Genomic DNA, 11,905 nt, shown 5'->3' on the forward strand with positions numbered 1-11,905 from the left:
TATGTGCTTTGGCATTTGTGCTTGTGTTTTGATCATAGTCACCGATTCACATTATTTGTATGTTTCTGTAATGAATAAAGCAGTGCTCTTTAATTGTTGGTATTTGGAGGCTAATATGCATTTTTTATAATATATACTACCTAGATTGAAATACAGATAAAGGATAATAAAAATAAAAATAAATTCTTATGGAAAGTTTATTTATGATTTGTTGTACAACAGTGTTCATTATGTATATGTATTTTTTTACATCAATCCGACCGTTTTCGTTCAACAAATACGCGATTGCAATATCAAAATACAATCTTTTCGACGAACTATAATTGTAATACAAATATTAAAAGTTACACACTACACGTCGGAAACGACGCGACTCCTACTCTCCGTTCGATTGCGATATGTCACCGATTGACACCCACTCTATGATAGATCAGCAGTCTTATCGTAACTTTTAAGCGACGTCTATCAACGCTTTCGACTGAGTCAACGTCATTTAATTACAATATCACTTAACAATACGAAAGCGAGCAATGCTATAATTATAATATTAAAAACAAATCAATACCATCAAAAATTTTATGACATAAATATTAATAGAGAGAGGTATACACTTCTATTTAATAATAAAATAATAATAATAAGGAAAAAATCAACTTAAACACAGCTAAGAATAAGCAATATTTTTGTTAAATCAAATATGAGCTGAAAACCGTTGCTTTATATTTAATTAATCCTAGTATATTTCATATTATAGATTCGGTAGGTTTAAGTAATGGAGATGTAGGGTTTAATTTTCATAACCATCACAGCTTTTCTATTGTATTTATTAATTTTAACTGTTTTTTTTATAATTTGGCAAAACGAAGCTTTAAATACCTTTTTAATAAAACTATAAACACCACACATTTATTAAATCTATGATAATCCTAACAATCGAGCTTCGTACCCTCCGGGGTTCTCACTTTACAGAACAAAGACAAACATTAAGTTTTGTATCACAACGATAAAAGAAAAAGAAACACCACTATAGCCGAATGACACATATCAAAATGTAGTTTATTTTTCAAGATTTTTTAAACTGGATCGAAAGATTTACAAATGTATAGCATTGTAGTATTATTATTATTATAATTTTCAATGTTTTAGTCGACTCTAATATAATAATATTTACAAAAGTTAACGTGTCATCGGCATTGCAAAATGTGGTTGACATGGTCTTTAGTACTCGGAGTAGGTGTGATGATTTTTGGATCCTTTCTGTTTGGACCTCTGTGTCTGTGGATGGAGTGACCCATATGTGTAACGAGCGCCAGTCGATCCGCTAAAAAAATAAAAGCATACTTAAAAATGTACTTTTATAAAATAAATTGAAACATGCCAATAAAACCATAATTAGTAAATGGACAGAACAAGCTTTGATTAAATTCATTAGTAATAATAATATATTAAATGCGGGGATTGCAGTATTCTGAAAAAATGTTAAGATCTCCTTATATACACACACTCGTATAATATATACGACTCACTCATTTAGTAATAGTGTTTCCTTCTGCTATATCTGGAAATGACAATCATAAAAATGGAATGTTTCAGTTTGTTCATTTAATGTAAATTTCACAATTAAAGAGTTAAAGTTTGTGAGTAGTAGAAACAGTGTATGTATAGATAAACTCCCACAATATATATATATACATATATATATTTTTTGTTACCCCTTAAGAACTAATTACCTGGAAGAAGGCGTCGAGCTATTCTGGCGAGATTGTCTACGAGAGCCCTCATTCTTTTTAGACGGTCTGCTTCTAAAATAGTATACAAGCATCTAAGCATATACTAGCGAAAATCAAAAGTACAAGCAGGTAATAAATTGCATATCAAATATAAATAACTTGTATTAACATTTTGCTATCAATTAACATTTGTAGAATAGGGCGTAATTATGGAGAAAGCAGATGTTGAATTTGATAACTGTATTATATAAACACATGCAAAAATACTAACACATGATTTTAAGAGTCAATTCCTGCGATATATTTAATGCCAATCATATCAAGAATTATTTTATTCAGTATTCAGAATTAAAATCTATTTGCATACCAAATAAAATGCATTTTAAAATAATACATAATAATAATAAATGCAAGTTTAAAATAAAAAAAAATACGAAAACAACTCACAAATAAGTAAGAAATACTATTATTTAGTTTTAAATCTCACTAGTCACTAATAAGATTTACAACAAAATCTACAGATCCAAGTTAGTTTGTTACCACCTTATTTAAATATTTATAGTAATAAGCAGTCAGTTCACAAGTTACAATAAGTGAAAATCGAATAAAGCATATCTAAACCGAATTTTGACCAATAGGAGGGTGCAAACAATTACCCCTTCTCAAAAGTAAAAAGCAATAAAATCGTGTCGGCGCTGTCGCAGTGGGAACGCTCGGTAACGAGCGTTCCCACTGCGACGGCATGATTTTATTGCTTTTGACTTCTGAGAAGTGATAATTGTTTTTGCACCCTCCTATTGACCAAAATTAGGTTTGAATACACTTTGACTAATACTCTCAGATCAGAAGTCCATAGTAATATCGGCAAGGATAGCTATCATATTTTTAAAACAGTGTAATATCGATGTGCAGACTAACTACGGAGCAATATGCGAGATGAAACGTCTGTCTGTACTTCTTTCGCTTATTTTCCGCTGAGAAATGAGTTGGCTTAGTTTTTATTTTGGACTTGACCTAATGAAAATACTAAAACTATAATTCATTTTAGAATTTTCACTAGGTTAGGTTTGGGTTTGAACAGCAAATGGACATTTCGCAACTGTCAAATTGACTTTCATAGACATTTTAGAGCAGCATATAATTTCACTAGTGCCTATTAGTTCAATTATATTTTGCTAGTAGAAATATATATCTACTAGTGAAAATGTATTTTGACTTCACTAGAGAAAATATAGCTTCACTGAAAAATACACATTCACTGTAACATTTACACATAGCATGTAAATAAATAATGATAAGTATGTAAATGTATACAATACTACATATGGAAAAGTTGATATGATTTTACTAGCACTAGCCAGATAAATTATATTTTCACTAGTAAAAATGTATTGCTACTAGTGAAAATGTATTCCGATATGATTTTACTGAAATCACAAGTTTTAACCACTTAATGCTTTCGAACGAGCTATGCTCGTGCGCAGCACATGTTCAGTATCAACCAACCCGAGCAGTGCTTGTGTGTTTCGACTTATCTGCGTTATATATGATAAATGAACTAGATGCGTCAGTTGTCACTCGTAGAGATTTACGCATATGCGCTTGTCAGTTGCTATAGGATTATCGTCGAGATTTACACATATCGTTTCTACTGTTTTATATTATTGTAAAACATTATAAAATATATTGTAAACATTATATTTCAAAATTTTATTTAGTATTTTGCATACAATAAATAAAAACTTGCCACTTGACGCTAGGTCAAGATTTATACAGGACATTTTCTCTGCTTTATTTTATGAAAAATATAAAAAAATATGAGCAATATTCATATTTTAAAAATTCGTAAAAATTGCAATTTTATTTAGTTTATATTGATTTATATATGTATATTGATTATAAATTTGGTATTCAAGAATAGTACATAACAGTGAATAGTAGGATTTAAACTTAGATAATTCAGATAGTGGATCTTCTACTTCAGAAACTTGAAATGAACATCAAGTGAATCAGTTAGAATTAGACGAATGAACGAAAATCAATATCCATACAGATATTCCACCACCTTCAACTCTATTTGAATTTATTGGAAATTCTTCGATCAATGACCAAATTTTATCATTTACAACGCCTATACAGTTCTTCGATTATTTTTTTGATGATGAATTGGTTGTAAAAATTGTAGACGAGACAAATTCGTTTTCAACACAACATCAGAAAACAATACCATAGGCACCTTCAGGCACGGGAAAGCAATGACGATTAAAACACTAAGACGGGATATTTCTCAGTGGAATAGTGATTAATCTTTTCCTATTGTTCCCCGGAAATAAGCCTTAGTGTGATTTTAAGGATGTTTGTAATATAAATCCTAGTCCAAAATTAAGAACTAATTAAAAAAAATTGTTTAAAAAAATAAACTTTCGAGTTGAGCTCTTGTTTAGTTTCCGTTATAATCCTTCTCCCGTATTGGCGGGGATTAAATGGATGCGAATGTTGATTTAATACCGCAGAATCTGCAGTGTGGACTACTCGGACAAGAAGTACCCATTTAAGGAAAGCTCTATTGCTGGACATGAGAGATTTGGACCAATGATTCTACAGGAAGTGGAGTTAACCGTTTTTGAATAAATGTAGATTGTTGTACTGTATTAAATTTACCGGGTCTTATTTTCTGGGAAACACAGTACTTAATTTATTAAACATGTTTTGGTAGTATTTTAAATAACTACTACAAACAATTTTATTGTATTATTTACAAATCATTCTTGTTGGTATTAACTATTATTATTTTTAATGAAAATTATCTGATTTTTTTATGACAAACTGCTTTCTGAATAAGTATGCCCATTTTTACTGTGAAAAATATTTACATCAGGCTCTTTAATATCACAAGTCTCAAGTTTCATGTGCAGGAATACATACTATACACACAAAAAAGATAGCAAAAATATCTTCAATAAAAAAAATCTAACACCGAAGAACGATTTAAAAAAAATCATATATTCAAAATTTAAACCAACCCATTCGATGTCGGTGGTGCCGGTAAGGCCAAAAGTGGAGATTGACGCTGAGGAGTAGGCATAATGCGACCGCGCGAGTGAGACGCGTTTCTATTGACGCGGGCCTTTTCTTCAAATTCTCTACAATAAAAATAAAAAGAAAGCAAACGGAGTAATCAATAAAGATATGATTGGATTTAACACAAAGTTTTGTGTTAAACTCAAACGCACCTATTGAACTCATCCGCTTCCTCTTCCTCGATGTTAATGAACTCCTGCCTCTCCTCCATGTCGCCGGACCTGTAATTCTGCTCGCGCTCGATAACGTGAGCCCTGTCGTGGATGTGATGTCCTAAAATTTGTTTTAATAACTAAACGATCCTTTTAAAAATGATAATTGAAAAAACCTAAATGGTTATAACCTATAGACATCTTCTTGAGGCCGGTGCGAGAATCTTCGACCGTTTCGCGAGTTTCTTTGATGCCGTTTGGACCTACTTTGGTACTGCTGGTAGAGCTGTACACCTAAAAATCAAAATGCATTGTAATATGCAACGTATGGATTACATTAACATTTTAATGAAAAATTACCATGGGTCTACCATCTGGACCGTTAGACATCACTACAGTGCTGCTACTGAATGAGTTGCAACGATTTGTCATCATGCCATCTAAAAAAACATTGACAAATATATATTAAACAAAATCCCTGAATTTAAACATTAAAACAATTAACAACACTATCGTTTCTGCTATTGGTGGAGTTTACTAGACCTTAGTCACAACAACTTTGTACTTTAAGTGGCAAAATTCACTGGCTATTTGTTTTGAAATAAGGAAGAAAATGGGGAAGCAACTGAGAAGACGACTGCCAAAACATCTCTTACACAAAAAAGGGTATTATTTGTAGGTCATCATTGGGGTTTCGAAACTATGTCCTACGGAGCACAATGAGTCTTGGACTACTTATTGTCTGGCATGAAAGCAAATTATTCATTAAGGATTAATACAAGCTCCAGTGAATTGTTAGAATTTTCAGGGATAGCAAGATTATTGACGAAAGAAATTTAGTCCAGATTACATTACATTAGCCATGGGAAAATGATAAGCGACATAGAAGTTTCTGCGCGAATTCAGTGAATCGTATCCCAGCGCACATAAAAGGTGCTGAGATACAAGAACGGATAACAACCAAATATTCTCATAAGAACCTTTTCGATCAAGAGGAAGTATCTGGTTATATAGGGATTAAAATTCTAGAGCGCTGCAAATTAAAGTGTCAAATTGAAACATGAGCACTTCACGAGAACATCCACTAGCTCTTAAAAGTGATTCCGAGATCTTCAATATAACATAATATGGTATTTTCAATTTATGTGCAATTTTAAAATTGCATTCGTCGTTAACAGTTGAGAGTAATTGTTGTGACATTATATAAATTATATTATAGGTCCTACAGCACAGGATATATGACAAAGAAAATACTATATTTGTAAATATTATTTAGTCTATTACTCAATATATTTGAATAACTTGTTATTGAAAATGATTAAGGGTAATTACATACCGTTCATCATACGATTCATGTTCATCATTCCGTCCGGCATGTAGGGCATCAGCGAGTTGTGCGAAGGCCCCATCAGCATGCCCATGTCACCCATCATACCGAACGGGTCGGCGAACATGGTGTTCATCATGCTGTTCATCTGCCTCATCTGACGCATGTACGACCTGCAACGAAACATATGGTCAAATTTGGGTCGACGTTTAGACGCCCCCCGAAAAACGCGCGTCGATCTGCGAAGCTTTAGGGGGGCGCGAAAAACGTCGCGCATCTCGCGAAGAAACGGTATCGTAATGGCCGTCGGACGCGAATCGCTTTCGACTCACGCCATAAACATGTCGCCGGGGTCGGAGAGCGCCGAGCCGAAGAGAGACATGGCGGCGAGGACGGGGGCGCGGCGCAGCGCCGAAGACGAAACAAAGACGGAGACGACGGCGCAACACCTCGCAACACCTCGACACAAATGTCGCGAAGCTTCTGAGCGTAATGCGCGTGCGCAACACCTGCCCTGCTTTTTGACGTTTAGCGCATCGCAGGGATGTGTCGTTGCTCCTTGATACCGCGCGTTACTATTACTGTAACTGAGTTACACTCTTGAAAAACATGCAAAATAATACGTCCAATCTAAGAAAATTGGTTTTCAGTTTTTTACAAATCAAAAACCGGTTAATCCGTTTTAATTGTCCTCGTCCTCAGAGAAATTAAATTATTTCATATATTTTTTTATTTCAAATAAAATATCATGAAATACACGATATCAAATATGTTTCATATTTGAGAATATCACAGAATAGAGAATATATAGAACGGCCGTTGCGTACAAATACGCATAAAAAAATTGAAGCCGTTTACAGCGCAAATTTGACTTAAGCATCGAAAGCTTAAACTATTACATATATATTTTTTAAGAGCAACTATTTTAAATTATAGTTTTGTCATTATTGATAACCATAATTAAATTTGCATATATCTTCGCATTAACACATTGCCTAAAATATATCAAGCCATTCGATTTATGCGGAGAGGACGCTGTAACGAAAATAAGAAATCATTCATTTGATTTTGCATTTGAGAATATTTTCCACGTCAGAAGTCAAAAATACACAAAATCACGTGACTTAATTTATGGATGACTTTTAAATCATAGAAAAGTGCAACTACAATAATGTTACTTATTATTAAAAATTATTTGTTATAAATTGGGACACAAAATTAAATCAGATATACTTCTAAAAATCTGTAAATTCTAGTGTCAAATTGTAGATCATAAACTTGCTTTGTCGTTATATCTTTTGTAAATTACCATTTTACCAATTGTTTTATTTTTACCCTTCCTGGGCAACATTACACTTGCTTTGACCTACATGCTTGAAAATAAGCTGACGTTAGCTGTCAAAATATATCGAAGATGTCATTTCAAGACGTTTTTAAAGACGGTATTTCGTCAATATTTAATGTTTAATGTTAATTTTAACTTTTTTGTCAACTTTTGTCAATAAAAGCTTTTAATATATGATTATTTATATTGCAGCTCTAAAAGCTAAGAACGAGGTAGATAATAACACTATTTTGGTCAGGGCTGAGGCCTCGTCAACCTCGCCAACTTCGGTCCAACTGAGAAGGTCGAAGAGAACAGATACACCTGTGCAACCGATGGCTGAGCCCTCGCCAAAGTTTACACTTATCGAGTGTGGTAAATACGAATAGCTGATTCTGAATATCAAATTCTAAACGGATGTACCGGGTTGATAATAAGCTATTTTAATCTTTTTAGATAACGGCATTTAATTTTTCTATGAAATATAACTTTTTTATAAACGCGGGCGACCTTTCATGATTGCTTTAACGTTTTTTATGTTCTGAAAATGAAGTATTAACGCATCTAAAGTACTTTATGCTATTATTTTGCCTCATTCATTGAAACTTCTAATGACTGTTATAGTTATTTAATGTTTACAAATTTTGGCTCGGTTTTGAAGTAGATATTGAACTCTCCTTCCAAAGAAAAAAATAATTGCACTTTGTGAATTCACTTATCACAACTTTTCAGAAATATATGTATCATTTTTTTGGAAAAATAACTAGATAATTAATATTAAGCATTTAAAGAGGTTAATCACATGGTTAATGTTTCATTTGCATAGGCAAAACTAAACAGTAAAATAAAATTCATAGAAATTTGTAAACAACCCTCGTGTACACATTTTGTGTTTTATTTTGTCATTTGACTTTTTTTATTATAAATTTGCTTTTCTCTTTAGAAACAAACTATAAAAACAATGATGTACATGTAAAATTAGAACTAGAAGTTGAAAACAATCATGAAACATTTGATTTTGTCAACACAATACCGCATATTGTTAAGGTAACTAATCGACATAGATACAATTCAAATTTAAAATATGTACAAAATTATATTTTTTTCTAGGCGGAAACTATAAAAATAGAATTTAGCAGCACCGACGAAGATAACAATTTTCAAGAAAATGACATGTTTGAAACAGGTTAGAAATATATATGAAAACTTTATTGAGTTAATATTTGATAATTTAACAGCTATTTATATTTTCAGAAGCACATGATGTTAAAGATGAATTTAATTCATATACCACCCATATAGATAAACTATCTCATCAAAGTTCGCATCTTCTTATAGACACGCAAGTAATAGCTTAATTAACTATGATCACATATATAATTAGTATTTTTTATATTACAAATCATTATTATTTTAGCAACAAGATGAAAACAATGATGATCTTCGGTACTGTGATAAAGATACCAATCATACTTTACATTCTAATTTATTTAATTCAAAACCATTAAAAACTAAAAGCAAACTTTCACAGAATACTGATTCTTGTGATCTTGATTGTAAAAAATGTGGAAAATCATTCAAATCGAAAAATACTCTTCGACAGCACATAAAAACTCATAGCAATGCTTATGACTTTGAATGTGAAATATGTAAAAAAGTTTTCAAATTAAAAGCGTATCTATCACACCATATGAGCACTCATAAGGATTTTTATGATTTTAAATGTGAGATTTGTGGTAAAGAGTTTATATTTAAATCAGCCCTTACAAATCATATGAACACTCACAAGAATTCTTACGATTTTGCATGCGACACATGTGGAAAGCTATTTAAATCTAAACTCTGCCTTTCACGCCACATGCAGCAGATTCATAGTAGTATTTGTGACTTTGAATGTGACATATGTGGTAAGGCATTCAAAATTAAAGGACAACTTACACGGCATGTTCATACTCATACTGATTCTCGGGACTTTGATTGTGTAAAATGTGGTAAAGTATTAAAAAATAAAGAAAGTCTTTCACGTCATATGCATATTCATAGTGATATTTCTGAGTTCAAGTGCTATAAATGTGGTGAAGTATTCAATACTAGAGCTAAACAAAGATACCACATGGTGTCTTGTAACTTTGAATGTAATAAATGTGGTATAGCATTAAAAAATAAAGAAATCATCGCACGACATATGCTCATTCATAGCGATACTTCTGACTTTAAATGTTTTAAATGTAGTGAAGTATTTATTAGTAGCGATAAACTTAAACGCCATATGAATACTCATAGAGACTCTGACTTTGGATGCAACGTATGTGGAAAAGTAATGAAAACGAAAGTAAGCCTGCTGCGGCATAAAATTGTTCATGAAGACTCTTTTGACTTTGAATGTAAAAAATGTGGAAAAGTATTTAAAAGGAAACTTAGTTTGTTATTGCATGAAAAAATTCATAACGATTCTTTTGATTTTGAATGTAAAAAATGTGGAAAAGTATTCAAAAGAAAAATAAGCTTAACACAACATGAAGTAATTCATAACGATTCTTTTGATTTTGAATGTGATAGATGTGGGAAATCATTAAGAACAAAAAACTCTCTTAAAAGACATATGGATACTCATAAGAATTCTTATGACTTTGAATGTGACGTATGTGGAAAAGTATTTAAAACAAAACGCTATCTATCAAGTCATGTAAATGATCGTCTAAATAAAGGATGCCCAAATGCATAACAATCGTGTTTCTTGGTTTCAGAATTGATATAAATTTTATTTTCTAAATATGTATGCAGTACATAATAGTTTTTCGCCAATGCGTCTTGCACATAAAAATACATAACACCAGGGTCTAATAAGTCATATTTAAATACATATAATTATACACTTTTTATAACAACCATTATAAAAGAACAAATTATTTTTTGTTATTTTTGAGTTATAAGTTAAAAATAAAGATTTTAGTTTTATTTTTTGTTATTGCATATTTGTACTGTTGTTTATTAAATGTGTTTTTTATATCTAGAATAACTGTATTTTTATTATAAAATATTACCTGCTACATAATTTTTATGTAATATTATCTAAAATAAATATAAATTGTAGTAATGTAACAACCTTTTACATGTGTAAGTTATTTGTTAATGCCTTTTGGGTCGTGGATCACAAAGTCACAAAAATATATATAAATAAGATTCGTCACTTCTTAGTGAAATCACACTTATCCGAATCTAACTGCTGTTACGACGTATCCCAACTCCATTTCGAAACTTTGAGAAAATTAATATAAAACTACTAATAGAAACCTAGCAAGATTCTAAGATTTTTTTTCAATAAATTGCCACTCAAAAATGCCCATTTTAAATTACTGTGACAAATTTTAAACTAATATAAAAGTTACAAAAGTGACGTACAGTCTTGGTCACAATGGGGCACCATTTAAAATGGTGTGTAACTCTACAAGTGCATAGTCCTGACCGAAATATTTTAGCAGGTAGTTTTAACCGTAATCCTGAGAACTATACAAAAGAATTTATCGTTTTTAATTGCTCTTTGCTGCTTCCACAGCGCGGCGAAGGTTCCTTCAGACGGGCATGCGTTGAGCGTTGCTAGGATCAGCCCCGGATCTTTTTCATAAAATCTGATCACCTCGTTGGGAACGCAGTCTGGTCCGCAGAAAACGGGAGAACGTCTCCTTCGACTGCTGTCGGGTCACTGTGCCTGTCGGTTGCGGAGTGATGCGGAAATAGCTCGTCGACCACCGCCTTCATATTGTCTGGGTTGTTCAGGCAGTGATCCTGCGCGTTTATTTTTAATGTCTTCCGCATTATTCTGTAGGGCATATCCCACGGGTCTGCATCGACAGACTTGCACAGTTGTTCCCAGCAACGCGCCTTGCTCTGTTTAATGGCTTGACGCAGCGCTTTTCTGGCTTCCTGGTACGCTTCGCGTTTAGCTTCGTCACTGTGGCGCCTTTGCGCTCGTCTTCAATAGGCTAGACATGCGTACCAAAGGTCGGCTATGGTGCCGTTCCACCAGTAAGCCGGCATTCTGCAGGCGTCTCCACACTCCGTTAGTAACGCTTCTGGAGTAACACCAATGGTGGCACGGATCTGTGAGATCCACGACCGAAAACCGATCATTTAGTTAGGAAAAGGTTACAGAATAAATTATATGTGTTAGGGCCTATTTACATTTAAATTTAGATTTTGTTATGGCCAAAACTTGGCGGCACTTGGGTACACTGGCGTGACGATTTTTCTCTCGACTGACAATCTTCAGTCTAGTTTCGGTGACTTCATC

The 11,905-nt window shown here is 32.7% G+C and overlaps 2 protein-coding genes across 4 annotated transcripts; one reads left to right on the forward strand and one right to left on the reverse strand.

The window, feature by feature from the left end:
• Nucleotides 1-179: 179 nt before the first annotated feature.
• Nucleotides 180-6,775, reverse strand: Mlf (myeloid leukemia factor). Of its 3 annotated transcripts, XM_088197510.1 has the most exons (9): nucleotides 6,623-6,775; nucleotides 6,300-6,463; nucleotides 5,324-5,403; nucleotides 5,155-5,257; nucleotides 4,964-5,084; nucleotides 4,754-4,873; nucleotides 1,731-1,802; nucleotides 1,527-1,558; nucleotides 180-1,321 (listed from the first exon to the last, which is right to left on the reverse strand). In XM_088197510.1, exons 1-8 carry the CDS (start codon nucleotides 6,670-6,672, stop codon nucleotides 1,531-1,533), a joined length of 738 nt encoding a protein of 245 aa, XP_088053636.1. In that variant the 5' UTR covers nucleotides 6,673-6,775; the 3' UTR covers nucleotides 180-1,321; nucleotides 1,527-1,530. The 3 variants fall into 3 exon arrangements, with proteins under 3 accessions (XP_088053636.1, XP_088053634.1, XP_088053635.1); XM_088197508.1 differs by lacking the exon at nucleotides 1,527-1,558; XM_088197509.1 differs by lacking the exons at nucleotides 1,527-1,558; nucleotides 1,731-1,802.
• An 867-nt stretch (nucleotides 6,776-7,642) lies between these two features.
• Nucleotides 7,643-10,630, forward strand: LOC148229325 (uncharacterized). Its single transcript, XM_088197511.1, has 6 exons — nucleotides 7,643-7,732; nucleotides 7,828-7,989; nucleotides 8,558-8,661; nucleotides 8,725-8,800; nucleotides 8,869-8,960; nucleotides 9,032-10,630. The coding sequence occupies exons 1-6, from the start codon at nucleotides 7,705-7,707 to the stop codon at nucleotides 10,337-10,339; spliced, it is 1,770 nt and encodes a 589-aa protein (XP_088053637.1). The 5' UTR covers nucleotides 7,643-7,704; the 3' UTR covers nucleotides 10,340-10,630.
• The last annotated feature ends 1,275 nt before the right edge of the window (nucleotides 10,631-11,905 follow it).

The sequence above is a fragment of the Plectrocnemia conspersa genome, unplaced genomic scaffold, assembly GCF_051122295.1.
Source record: "Plectrocnemia conspersa isolate PC_06_02 unplaced genomic scaffold, ASM5112229v1 ptg000011l, whole genome shotgun sequence".
Lineage (NCBI taxonomy): Eukaryota > Metazoa > Arthropoda > Insecta > Trichoptera > Polycentropodidae > Plectrocnemia > Plectrocnemia conspersa.

Excerpts from the sequence above, each read along its gene's own strand:
- Mlf (XM_088197508.1), bottom strand. The coding sequence starts at position 6,672 with ATGTCTCTCTTCGGCTCGGCGCTCTCCGACCCCGGCGACATGTTTATG. Across the intron at positions 6,464-6,622 it reads CCCGGCGACATGTTTATGGC|GTCGTACATGCGTCAGATGA; the intron begins GTGAGTCGAAAG and ends GTTTCGTTGCAG. Across the intron at positions 5,404-6,299 it reads CATGAATCGTATGATGAACG|ATGGCATGATGACAAATCGT; the intron begins GTATGTAATTAC and ends ATGTTTTTTTAG.
- LOC148229325 (XM_088197511.1), top strand. The coding sequence starts at position 7,705 with ATGTCATTTCAAGACGTTTTTAAAGACG. Across the intron at positions 8,662-8,724 it reads CAATACCGCATATTGTTAAG|GCGGAAACTATAAAAATAGA; the intron begins GTAACTAATCGA and ends ATTTTTTTCTAG. Across the intron at positions 8,801-8,868 it reads AAATGACATGTTTGAAACAG|AAGCACATGATGTTAAAGAT; the intron begins GTTAGAAATATA and ends TTATATTTTCAG.